This window comes from Podarcis liolepis (assembly GCF_965112155.1).
Source record: "Podarcis liolepis genome assembly, chromosome: 2".
NCBI lineage: Eukaryota > Metazoa > Chordata > Lepidosauria > Squamata > Lacertidae > Podarcis > Podarcis liolepis.
Genome location: NC_139555.1, coordinates 14,921,933 through 14,935,822, shown reverse-complemented (window position 1 = coordinate 14,935,822; position 13,890 = coordinate 14,921,933). Strand labels below are relative to the sequence as shown.

General features: G+C 44.5%; 1 protein-coding gene across 1 annotated transcript; it reads left to right on the top strand.

The window, feature by feature from the left end:
• Positions 1-5,299: 5,299 nt before the first annotated feature.
• LOC310700896 (aquaporin AQPAe.a-like) lies at positions 5,300-13,683 on the top strand (the record flags this gene model as incomplete). Its single annotated transcript, XM_083490851.1, has 5 exons — positions 5,300-5,314; positions 8,096-8,539; positions 10,809-10,973; positions 12,577-12,657; positions 13,435-13,683. 5 exons carry the CDS (start codon positions 5,300-5,302, stop codon positions 13,636-13,638), a joined length of 909 nt encoding a protein of 302 aa, XP_083346977.1. The 3' UTR covers positions 13,639-13,683.
• Positions 13,684-13,890: the final 207 nt, after the last annotated feature.

Here is a 13,890-nt window from a genome sequence, read left to right as displayed (position 1 = left end):
TTTGCAAACTGCTTATGTTTAACCTGACAGAATCACTATGTTTGCAGGTGAATTAAGATAGTTGGTTTTTTGGCACCGGTGGAAATTCAGCCATATAGGACATAATAAAATGATACAATAAAAAACAACACAAACAGGGTTTTTTTTCTTCCTCCTTGGATTTCAGTGACAAATGTACAATAGCACTGAGAGTTTTTGATGGGCTTATGATGGTTGTTCTAGCAGTGAGTAGTTCACCATTGGTATTAAGTTACCGTACTGCTAAAAGATGCAGCAGTTTATTGTCGTTTCCCTGGGTTGCATGGGAAAATGAAGTGCATAGAGCAGGAATGGAGAACAATTTAGTCCTGCTATCATGGGGAGAAATAGTTTGAGTAGAAAATCCTTTACAATTGCAGTGTGGTCCATACATCATTATTCTGGGCAAGGGGATATGGAATTGCACATAGTTTTCTGTTGCATCAACTTCCATTAAAATTGTGTATCTCCATTAAAATTTGTTGAGTTTGGGCACATGTCAGCTCCCTGAGCTAGTTTAACATCAAATCATTTATTGCATGTTTAAGAACAATTAAGCCCAAGTCAGCGGGTTCTGATTTCAAATCCCTTCTACAGCCTTTCCAGTCCCAATTTGCCTAGTGTATTTCTTATCCCCAAAGCAAGGATGGCTCAAGGGATGGTGTTTTGTTGTTATTGCCGCCTAGAATCCTCTGTGTCGTTGCAAAGGATTGTGGGATGCATTGCACTACAGTAATTATAATTTGTCCAGGAAGTCAGTCATGCTGGACATCAGATTTGTATGTTGCTTTATATATAGTGGTTGTCTCAGTGGTCATTTACAGATGTGTCTCCTTCGCTGTACAACCTGAGGCCTTTTTGAAAACATAAGCGTCACCATCTTGAAAAACAGGTATGTGAGATATGGATGGTGGTGATGCCACTGCTCCAAGAACCTATTGGTATTTATATACCGCTTAATGTCAAAATAGGCTTCTAAGCAGTTTACAAAATATAAAAACCAGTCAACAAAAATTTTAAAAGATAAACATCTATAATTAAAATATACAATAAAACCATCCCATTAACAAAAAAGAGATTGAAGCAGGAGACTTGGGTCAAGAGATCAGAGGGAACTAAGATTTGAGAAACTCTTAAAGTTTGAATATTTGTACACCAATTATCAGAAACATTTTGCACACCGTACGCCCCCATTGGTGTTTAGTGCCCTAGTTTTAAAAGATCCCCCTGTAGATTTCAAGTTGAAGCTGATTATTCAGGCCTTCCAGTTTTGGGCAGAAGTCGGGGATCTGTTCCTGCTCTCCAATGCCTGCTTTGAAATGGCTGCCATATTGTTATGTTTCCAATCTTTCGACCCCAAAGACTCTGCAGGATGCTAATTAAATGTGACAGGGACATACAAACGCTGCGGGCTATAGGGAGGTGGCCTTTGTTCCCACTTTTTCATTGACAGGATTGTTCTGGCTCTTTGCAGCAAGTCAGCAAGCGGTGGCCAAAGAAAAGAGAGATGAATAGAGAGAGAGAGAAAGCATATGCCAGTGAGAGGTCAACAGAAGGCCTTGCTTTTGCTGAGCCAGGCGCTGACTTTACAGAAACCAGGAGAGGGACTCTACTGAGTTGTCAACACATGGCACGCAGTAGATTTGAAGTAACCAGCCAGAATACTTCCAAAGCCTCACTATGGTCTCTCTTCAGTACTAAAGCGCACATTCTGGTGTTAGGATCAGAGGAAGCCGAGTAGTGACTTCTGAAAGCTGAGATGGGTTTTCTGCTAAATTAAAATCGGAGGTGCGCTTCACTCTTTACATCTGAAAAGGTTGTGTTTTAGAGCATGTCAAGAGTTAGCGTTTATCCACCCTCAAAGCAGCTGATCCTCTCTTGTTCCTGCATGTCATTGGAACGAGGCATATCCAGAGCAGTGACTCTTGCAGAGACACAACAGGCGAGTCTCCGGTGAGCAAAGGTGTTTCTGCTCTCTGCATCAGGAGTGATAAAAATGTTCCAATCACCAGAAACAGCAGAAGGACTTATGCTTTGTGGGTGGAGCATCAGAAGAAGTCACAGTGTGTCGTTTCTGTGCATATGCAGGGTTAACAGAAGCCTTTACCTTACTTAAATCGTTTCTTATGGCATGTAAGTTCTCACAAAGCGTTATTGTGTCCCATCACACCACCTGAGAACTTTTGGGATCAAGTCTGGAATCTTGCATTCTGTTTTCAGATCTTGAAGAGGTGCCCGTTTTTAAGTTGGCCCCTCTCTGGAGCCACATTTGCAGTGGAGAAGACTTAAACTTCCCATTAACTGCCAATTATTCTCCACAATCTCCCTTTTTTCAGTTACAGATAGGTAGCCGTGTTGGTCTGCCATAGTCAAAATAAAAAATTTTTTCCTTCCAGTAGCACCTTAAAGACCAACTAAGTTAGTTCTTGGTATGAGCTTTTGTGTGTATCTGAAGAAGTGTGCATGCACACGAAAGCTCATACCAAGAACTAACTTAGTTGGTCTTTAAGGTGCTACTGGAAGGGGAAAAAATTTATTTTCCCTTTTTTCAGTTTCTCCAGCCAAGACCCCAAACCAGAAGTAAATCCAGTTGAAAGAAAAACAGCTGGGGGGGGTAGGGGTGGCATTTGGAACTTTCTTTGGGACACTTTATGAAGTTTAAACATCCTTCCTACATGTGCTAAGCATCACATCTGAACATTTAAAGCACCTTTGCACCACTTTAACAGCCATGGCTCCCCAAGGAATCTTGGGAAGTGTAATTGAGTTAAACATTCCAGCACCCTTAACACAGTTCCCAAGAGCGCTTTCAATGTAAGGCATGGATTTGTGTACAGTACTGTGAGCATGCCAGCAGCCCATTCACCAGGGCCATCGATTACTTGGTGTGACATTAATGGGCAGGCATACATGGTCCTGAATGGGGTAACTGTGCCCCTGAAGGACCAGGTGCGCAGCCTGGGAGTCATTTTGGTCTCACAGCTGTCCATGGAGGCGCAAGTCAATTCTGTGTCCAGGGCAGCTGTGTACCAGCTCCATCTGGTATGCAGGCTGAGACTATCTGCCCACACACGGTCTCACCAGAGTGGTGCATGCTCTGGTTATCTCCTGCTCAGACTACTGCAGTGCGCTCTATGTGCGGCTACCTTTGAAGGTGACCCGGAAACTACAACTAATCCAGAATGCGGCAGCTAGACTGGTGACTGGGAGTGGCCACTGAGACTATATAACACCGGTCCTGAAAGACCTACATTGTCTTCCAGTACGTTTCCAAGCACAAGTCAAAGTGTTGGTACTGACCTTTCAAGCCCTAAACGGCCTCGGCCCAGTATACCTGAAGGAGCGTCTCCACCCCCATTGTTCAGCCCGGACATGGAGGTCCAGCTCCGAGGGCCTTACGGCAGTTCCCTCACTGCAAGTGAGCTTTCTCGGTAGTGATGTCAAGGAAATAAACAACTATCTGACTTTTAGAAGACATCTGAAGGCAGCCCTGTTTAGGGAAGTTTTTAATGTTTGATGTTTTATCAATTTAATATTATTAATAATAATATTCTGCTGGGAGCTGCCCAGAGTGGCTGGAGAAACCCAGCTAGATGGGCAGGTTATGTATGTATGTATGTATGTATGTATGTATGTATAAATAAATAAATAAATAAAGTTAATTCATTTAATTGTGACCAGGCACAAATGGAAAGCTTACAAGAATATTACCTTATCCTGTAGCCCTCAAGCAATATAAAAGCAAAGACAGAGAAACCTCAAAAGAACTCGAGAATGATTATTGTGTCCTATCACTCTTTTTTCCAAGGGCAACTTTGTCTGATGTCATCCATTCCAACACATCCAAATCAGTTTCCTACTATAGCTCTACAAGCTGAGAGGGTGGGCGGGAATAAGCAAGGAAAACCTACTGTTCAATGCCATATCTGTGCTGTGCTGGTCTTCTGTTTGCAATGCATGTGTTTCCACTAAAACATACTCACTCAGAAGTGATGCAGTCCATTCTACCAATTCAGAATTCGTAACCAGGCTTTTCCCAAAATTCTTTGCTTAGCTGGCTTTGTCACTGGCATGGCTTTTGCTACTGGTTATTATGCCTTTTGTTCCTTGCTATAAAGGTGGGTAGCTGTTTCCTTGGTGATGGTGTTGCATGTTGTCCTTCATGTTGCCTTTATTGTGCCTTGCTGTTTTTGGTTGTCACTTTGGGTTTGTCTTGGGTAAAGAAAATGAGTTATGAACAACAACAACAACAACAACAACATTTGTAGGGCACACACCATTGCTGCATTCTTGGAAGAAGATGCAAGAGGAACTGTCCCAGACAGAACAAGAATGACACAAAATATTGCTGTTCCAGGCATGCAAACTGAGTTTTCTGCATTGGCTTCATAATCTCTTCCTTCCTCCTCTCTCATATTGCAAAGGAACTGGGGATCAATCCAGACTGGGCCCAATCATGTGCCTGACTTGGTCCTGCAAAACATTACCTACAGATTCACGCCCACTAGGATGCAAATTTGAACTTATTTCTGTGCATATTCAGCTACCACTCTTGTGCTCATTCTCAGCAATGGAAAAGTATACAGCACATTTAACTGCGTGATCTCTCTTTGGGGGAGGGGGGGGGGAATCTATTGCCTGTTTCATATTTAAATTCATTGAAATGTGTGCTATCCATCTTTGATCATACAGAAATGAGTTCCAACCTGGGGCAATGGTAACTGTGACAACCCTCTTCAGATGAGCTTCAAAGGAACCTGTTGCCTTGACATCTTCAGTGTCAACCCAGAGATTCCCAACATGCGCACACACACACACGCACACGCACACACACACACACAAGCATTAAAAAACCCCCACATATTTTGTGTTTTCCCTCCCTAAAGATTTCCCCCTTCACCCCCTTCCCCTCGGACCCTGGACGGGGAAGGACAATGTTGATAGTAGGATGTTAGTTGACCAAACCAGGCAGGGCATTGTAAGAAACTGTGTTATGACGAAGTATCATGAGTTGAGGACACTTACTATGAATAATGGGCTTTAGAGACCTCATGGAACATCTCATGAACTCCAGCACCAAATTCTACTTCTGATCATTTGGCTGTTCCTTGATATCCTCCCTTCATCTTCCTCTGGATTGTTTCTGCTTCACCCTTAATAGGATGCTAACAGGGGAGGGTGAAGGGAGGGAGGGAAGGAGGATGTGGGAGAAAGGTGGACCACTAGATGAAAACAACAAAGCACCTTCTCTCACTCAGATCAGAATTTGCAGCCAGACACCATGGGCATCAGGGAGGTAAGAACATCCTTCTGTGAATATAGGAGGCAGCCAAACTGGATGTAGTTTGATAGTGTTCACTCACAACTCCCTTCCTATCGTGTAGTTGACGTCCACCTGTTTTCCCCTGTAACAATCCATCTATGTGTCCATCTATACACTTGATCAGTCATTTCTGTCAGTAGGTTCTGTCCTTTTCATCTTTTCTGATCCCTCAACACATTTTGCTTCAGTTTATCTGGCTACTGTGAAAACGTTCACCAAATCCAAAACGGAGACCATGGCCGCTAACAAACAGTAGACTTAACAATGCAGACAGCATATTTTCCTCAGGGCCAGTATAAGTTCAGAATCGGAAAAGAAATGTTTTAAGTAGCTAGCAGATACTGTACCCGACGGAAGGTACAGAATCATTTTTGTCAAGGGATGTTTTTAAAAATCAGGGGCCCCATACTGGTGTCCCTTAAATCAAGCCCCGAGTCACCAGTTGAAGACCAATGGGATAGCTAGATGGATTTGATACCCTGTTATTGGGACTTAAATTGATTGAAAACCTTGTGTGTCATTCCAGTTTGTGATGCCAATTCTTTCATTGTTGTTTTCTTGCTTAACACACAAAAGGCTACATGCATCCTTCTTCTTTGGCGATCACTCGTGGCCGAGTAAGATTGTCTTCCATAAACACGGTTTAAAAAGTGAGTCCGTAAGTGACTGTGGAGGCCAATTCTGGATCCACACGTCCTTTCACAGTGGGGACATAGGTTTCCGGGTGGGAGTTGATCATGGTGAGGGTTTGCCAAGCATGCCTTCCTCTTAGCACATTTCTCCCTTTCATCCTGAGTTCAAGCATCTTCAAAACCCATGACACCTTTGGTAAAGGCTGTTCTCCAACTGGCGCACTCGCAGGCCAATGTTTCCCAGTTGTTGGTGTTTATACTACATTTTTAAAGATTTGCCTTGAGAGAGTCTTTGAACCTCTTATGTTGACCACCAGCATTACACTTTCCATTTTTAAGTTCGGAGTAAAGTAGTTGCTTTGGAAGACGATAATCAGGCATTCGTAGAACAAACACCATGATGTGTACAAGGGGTTGGAGGGGGAGATTCCTATTCCTGTTGGCCAATAGAGCACAGGTTGTGTTTTCAAAGTCAGTATACCTTTGACTACCAGATGCTGGAGACAACTATGGGATGGCTATGCCACCAACAAGCGTTCTTTTGTGAACACCCTTTGGTATCCGTTTGGCCGCTGGTGGGACTCCTGAAAGGTCCCTTGTTCTCACTAAGCTGTGATTCTTAGGTTATATTTGCACATACTATGTTTCCGCAGTGCATGAGATCAATGGATCGCTCACTGAGATGCCATTTCATTATATTTTCAAACATTGCCAACTGCATATCTGACCGGTAGATTCACAAAAACCCCAGTAGAACATCGTTTATGTCCTTGCCTTATGAAAACTAAAGAGGATCTTACACATTACCTCCTCTATTGCCCCATCTACTCGGGCTTTAGAGACGCATTGCTGCAAATTATACCCAACTCTATAACCAATCCTGAAGATAGAGTAAAATTCTTGTTAGTTGATGCAAACCCACGTATTACCCATGTGGTAGCGGTTTTTGTGATGAAGGCCATGAAAGCCAGAGAAAGATTTATGGATGACAATGTAAAGACCCCTTCATCGTCTGTTTAACTCGTTGCTTGTTTTCCCTCTTTTTCTATTCTGTGGGATGAAGGTTTTGTTGGCATAGTATCTAATGAATTTTAATATTTTTTACTATTGTTGTGTTGATGTTTGTGTACAGGCATGGTCCTCACAATAAACGGATTTGTTGTTGATATTTCTATGCTGCCAGCAACACAAGGAGCTTAGAGTGTCCCCTCCCTCTTGTACCATCAAGTTCATCTTCACAGTAACCCTTGAGGTAGGTTAGTCAGGCTGAGAGAGAGAGTTACTGACCCAAGGACCACTCAGTGAACTTCATGGCCATGTCAGGAGTTAAACCCAAGGTCTGCCTGGTTCCATTTGACACTGACCACAACACCATGCTGGCCTCCGTGATCTTAGTGCTTGATTTCTCTTACCATATTTATTCTGGTGGTTCAGTAGATATGGGGCTGAGTCTGCATATTTACTCCCCAGGATCAATCCTCTGCCAGTTGGGGGTTTTAGAGTAAGGTCCAGAAGGATGTTATGGTCGATGGTGTCAAAAGCCGCTGAGAGATCCAGCAGAACTAGGAAAGAAGCTCTCACCTTTGTCCCTAGCCCGCCAGAGATCATCGACCAGTGAGACCAAGGCAGTTTCAGTCCCATGATGAGGCCTGAATCCCGACTGGAAGGGATCCAAATGGTCCGCTTCTTCCAGACGTGCCTGGAGTTGTTCAGCAACCACTCTCTTAATCACCTTGCCCAAGAATGGAAGATTTGAGACTGGGCGATAGTTGGCCATATTGGCAGCATCTACAGATGGTTTTTTAAGAAGCGGTTTGATAACCGCCTCTTTCAGCAGGTCTGGGAAGGCTTCCTCACAGAGAGAAGCATTCTCCACCCCGCAAAGCCCATCGCCCAGCCCTTCCTGGCTAGCTTTTATAAGACAGGATGGGCAAGGATCAAGGAGACAGGTGGTTGGTTTCAATCGTCCAAGCAGCCTGTCCACATCCTCAGAGGTAACGGATTGGAATTGATCCCATGTAACAGGACTAGACAGAACTCTAGCACTCTCCCACCCCGGCCCTGCTCCCACGGTGGAGAGCATGTAGAGAATGGCTTGCGTTAGGAGGTCAGATGGTTGTAGTGGCCCATTCCCGGAACAAGCAGAGTCTTCTGTGTCCATCTGCAGGTGATAACGTCCCTTGACTCTTCCTTCTTCCCTCAACTCCAGGAACTGCAGAGCCGTCAGTTCTGGTGCCGCCTGCTGGCAGAGGCAGGAGGCACCCTCATCTTCGTTTGGGTGGTGCTGGGCGCCTCGTCCCCTGTGAGCCCCAAAGAGGTGCTTCCTTCCCCGCTTCAGCCAGCCCTTGCTGCAGGGCTGGTAGCTGTCAGCTTGGCTCACTGCTTTGGCGACATCAGCGGTGCCCAAGTCAACCCGGCGCTCACGGTGGCCTTCCTCTGCACCCGCAAACTGGACGCTCTGCATGCAGCAAGCTATATCCTGGCTCAGTGCTTGGGCGCCATCTTAGCTTCAGGCGTCTTCTACCTTGTGTTGCCCACCTCAGCCGTGGGGCAATTGGTCACCAAGGTGAGTAAGCCTTTCTCCCTCCTTCTTTAGGACTCCCTCCCCATGAGGCATCCTCCTTTCAACTTTAACTCTACCCACTTTAGCCAGGAATAGGAATAAAATAGAGTAGCCATATTTTGAAGAGCAAAAAATGAGGACGCAATGGATAAAGTAATTTACAGTTGTTTTTCTGTGAAAAAATCAATAAATAAGATTTACCCAAGGGGAAAAAAGGGACATCCTAAGCAAAAGCAGGACATTCCAGGATCAAATAAGAAACCGGGACGACTTCTGTAAATCTGGGACTGTCCTTAGAAAATAGGGACACTTGGAGGGTCTGTGTCAGGAATGAGCCAGCTCCAAGCAAAGGTTTGCAGCCAACTGCTGAAAGCAGCCAGGAACAGAGAAGCTTAGATGTTAGGCAGGGAAGAGCCGGCAGCTGCAGATTTCGGCTCTCCCTGACCTTGACAGTCTGGCTGATAAGGCAGTAGCCGAGAATAGGTTAGAACACAGTCAAAGCTTGCAAGAAGTACAAAAAGGCACGAATAGAGACAGCCTCTCAGAAAAGGAAGAGGTTGGAGCTGATCCACTAAGTCCAAAGAGTCAGTGAATGGGAGGGCTGCTAGAGAGGAAGCAATACAAGAGACGTAAGGGTCGTAAGTTCAATATCTTCTGTCACCGCCAGAAGGAGTTTTCAGAAGGGTCACCTTGAGTAATGATGCCAGAGGCTTTGTTAGAGTCGTCCGGAGCCATCTGTTTGTTTTTGCAAAAAATCCTCCTTTTTAATTACCTACGCTTACTGTGTTATCAAGCTGAGAACCTGGACTCTTGACAGTCTGGGCCTGTGGCGGGTCTTGAATTTAAATGGGTGACCTTAGAAATGTTACATAGGGAGTCCAGCTGAGTGCCATCATCCCTCCCTGGGCAATGAAGGGAACTGCAGCCGAGGAATTACCTGGTACCAACAGGTAGATGATTCTAGAAGAGCTTCCAAGGAAGCGCTGATGTGTGTTCTGAGCAAATAGGAAGCCTTGCTGGCTGCATGGGACCATTGCTTTCCTCATGCTCCAACTTTGCCACTCCCTGCCTTCAGTTGTTGACTTGCTGACCACATCCCAGCAGCCCACTGCCCTCTTATGCCCCCACTTCCCATAGGCTGCAAGTGACCCCTTTTTCTGCCAACTGCCCAGTTCTTGACTCAAACTATCTCTTGAAACAACAGGTCCTTTTGGATTTTCTTCCCACCAACCAACCAACCAACGTCAAAAGCCACTTTGTTTCACACCATTACAGACATTAAATCCACATATATATATATATATTTAAAAATTTATTTTCTCTTGCCTTATGTATAGCTGTGAAGGAGACAATGCCCAAGTAAATAGTTACGTGGCGATAAATAATAATAATAATAATAATAATAATAATAATAATAATAGTAATAATTTATACCCCGCCCTCCCCAGCCAAGGCCGGGCTCAGGCCGGCTAACAAGCAATAATAAAAACAAGTTGAATGAATACAACTTAAAAACAAGATTAAAATACAACATCAAAACATTAAAATGCAGCCTCATCACAGGAGGAGAAAGGAAAAAAGGGGGGAGGGAATCAAATTGACCCCAAGCCAAAGGCCAGGCGGAACAACTCTGTCCTGCAGGCCCTGCGGAAAGAAATCAGATCCTGCAGGGACCTGGTCTCCTGAGGCAGAGTGTTCCATCAGGCCGGGGCCAGTGTTGAAAAGGCCCTGGCTCTGGTTGAGGCTAATCTAATTTCCTTAGGGCCCGGGACCACTAGGGTGTTGCTATTTATGGACCTTGAGGCTCTCCGCGGGGCATACCGGGAGAGGCGGTCCTGTAGGTAAATAGTAGCCATCTCGAAGTTGTCTCAGATGCAGGACTAAGATAACAGAAGTTACCATATTGGTAACGTGACTTATAATATTACCTTCCATTTGTAACAGTTTTGAAAGAAATGCAAGCTGTTTGCTTTGTGTTTCTTTATGTTGTTATTTGGACTCTGCATCGTGAATGCAAAAAGTATTCTGACCATTGAAGGGTTTTAAACACATGCAAAGATTACCCAGCTGCCATGAACATGCTGGGGTCGAACAGCGGCGCATATAGAATTGGTTTTAAATGGAGTCATAGAATTGGGGGGGGGAGGGGTTTCCTCAGAGTCCATCAAGTCCACTTACATGCTGAGTGCAGCAGGAAGATCGGCTGGTTGAAGACATTATGCAGCGTACTAACACTTTCAACATAAAAACTGTTCGAATTGCAATATTTCAGGTCAGCAGTGAAGGGAACGCTGGACAGGCCTTGGGAATGGAAGCTTTTTCCACTTTCCAGCTAGCCCTCACCATCTTTGCTGTAGAAGACCATCGGAGGCGTGAGTTGGGCGAGCCTGGAATCTTGGCCGTTGGCTTCTCTGTAATCGCAGGAGCACTAGCCGCGGTAAGAGCCTTTGCTTGTGGTTTATAAAGTCCAGATTGATTGAAGGTTTTGTGGCTCGAAACCTGGGCCCAGCACCTCAAGTTGCCCATGACTGAAGGCTGATTTTTAACATCATTCCCCCGCTTCGCCCGGTGTGTCAGATGATAGCATCCCTCCTAGCGCTTCATAAGACGCATGGAATGTCAGGTTGCATTACAGTGGCACCTTGGTTATCAAACTTAATCCGTTCCGGGAGTCCATTTGGAACCATTCAAAAACCAAGGCACAGCTTCCGATTGGCTGCAGGAGCCAATGCAATTCTGGTTCTAAACGCAGCATAAGGGGGTCTCTATAGTATAGTGTATTTTAAAATGGGGTTTCAGAGTTTTTAGGGGTTTTTGAATGTTTTATGTAGTTTTTATGTAGTTTTATGTAGTTTTTATGTAGTTTTTCATTTTCATTGTTCTGCATGGGACAATGACAATAAAGATATCGTATATCGTATATCAAGCTTCCTGCACTCCATCGGAAGCCACAGAAGCCGCGTTGGAAGTTTGGCTTCCAAAAAACGTTCGCAAACTGGAACACTCGCTTCCGGGTTTGCGGCGTTCGGGAGCTGATTTGTTTGGGAGCCAAGCCATTCGACAACCAAGATACCACTGTACTTAAAGGGAGCAATATCCTAGTCCTCATGACTTCAGAAAACAATATCTATACACCATAATCCGTTCCAGCAGTCCGTCCTTTAGGCGAAATGGGTCGCTGGTAGAAGCGCCGTTGTGCGCATGTGCAGATGGCGGCAGCAGCTTCTGCGCGTGCACGAATCACGGCAAACCTGGTATTTACTTCTGGGTTTGACGTGGTCGCGACTTGGATCGTGCCCAAGTAGAGGCGGTTGTAAGTAGAGGTTCTACTGTAATTTAAAAGATGCTCTGTATGCAAAGCTTTTGCCACGTTGGCTTTGTAATTGCTGTACCCCCCCCAAAGTACAATCTTATATTCTTTCTATGGCTGGCTACACGCTTCCGTGTCAGCCAAGTGATTGTGACTGAAAACAGGAGATTGAAGGAATCATGCAATCTTGGCTGGATAAAGAAAGAGTAAGCTCAGGCCTGAAGCAGGGAATTGATTTTAACAGCTGCACACACAGCACTGCATTCTGTACTGCTGCACAAAGGAGGGCTGACAAATCAGAAAGTATACTAAAACCAACTGGCACACACAGAAAAAGTTTGTAAGGAAATACATGCATATTTGCACAATGGATTCAGATCACAGAATGTGGGGGTTCTGGCTGAAGAATCAGTTTTTTTCTTTGTGTTTGTGGTTTGCAGAAACCTTTACTAGTACTTTACTAGTACTAGTACTGTAATTCGGGAGTGAAGCAAATTTAATACCAATGGTTGGGAACAGATTTTGCGACCCTATGGGCAGGGGGACTTACTTTTTATATATCTATGTAGCACCTAGCACATATTAAGTCATTTATGAACAATAGATGATGTTCAGCAAGACACACTCTTGGTTGTTTTTGAGATAATGACAACAAACTAACGCACAGAACAATCAGCCCAAAGGAGGGAGATGTACCACCACTGACTATGCCATTATGATATCTCTGCAGGGCACGTTCTCCGGAGGCAGCATGAACCCAGCTCGGTCCCTGGGACCAGCTGTCGTGACAGGAATCTGGGAACATCACTGGGTAAGTGGATGGAGGAGACCTTTTTGAGAGACGAGTGGTTCTTTGTCCTCCCCCTTTTTTTGATTTCATGTATTTCAGCTGGCCCTCAGTGCTCCAGTTTTTCCCCTTCAAGCTTTTCTGGCTTAGTGTAATTATTTTTCATTTTTAAAATATTCTTTATTGAAAAATAAAAATATACAGAATTACAAGTGCGCCGAGTAAGATAAGACACACACACACACAAAAAGAAGAAACAAGAAATAGTACCCATGTAGAAAACAAAACAGAAAAACAACAAAAAACACATTGTGTGCCTTACAAAAAAAAGGGAGAAATTGCTTTGTAGTTAACAATTGTAGTTAATGTATTTTAGTTGGCCCTCAGTGCTCTTGGTTATTATTGTTGTTGTTGTTGTTGTTGTTGTTGTTGTTGTTGTTGTTGTTGTTATTATTATTATTATTATTATTATTATTATCATCATCATCATCATCATTAAAACTGCCTGGGGTGTCAACTTGAATAAAATATTGGTGGGGGCAGGTAAGCCCTGACCCGCATAATCGATCACATGATACGACGCACATACTCCATTTGAATGGCAATGCACATGAACTTGGGGGGAGGCCCCCTCAAATATTTTATTGGAGGGTCTGAAAGTACCTCAAGCCCCTAGGAGTTGGCTCCTGTGAAGGCTGCTTATCCTGGTTGCATCCTGGTTGCTTTCGGGCCTATTTCTCTATCCTCAAGGATGAGACGGGTGCTTCACAGGTTGCCTCTTTTGCTCTCCCCTCCTTCCAGGTGTACTGGCTCGGCCCCATCCTCGGCGCAGTCCTTGCCGGCGTCTCCTACGAATTCTTCTTTGCCAACAATGCTTCGCGGGAGAAGCTGGTTGCCTGCCTGACCTGCCGCGACATAGAGATCGTGGAGGCGGCCAGCATGTCTCGTTCTTCTGTCTCCGCCGCTGCCAAGCCGCCTTGCAATGGGGAACACAGCACCGAATAGAAGGCAACGCCTTTCCCTCTCCGGCTTCCTGCTGCTACCCCCATGCGAAAATAATAATAATATTAATAATAATAATAATAATAATAATAATAATAATAATAATAATAAAATAATTTATTATTTATACCCCGCCCATCTGGCTGAGTTTCCCCAGCCACTCTGGGCGGCTCCCAATCAAGTATTAAAAACAATACAGCGTTAAATGTTAAAAACTTCCCCGCACAGGGCTGCCTTCAGATGTCTTTTAAAGAT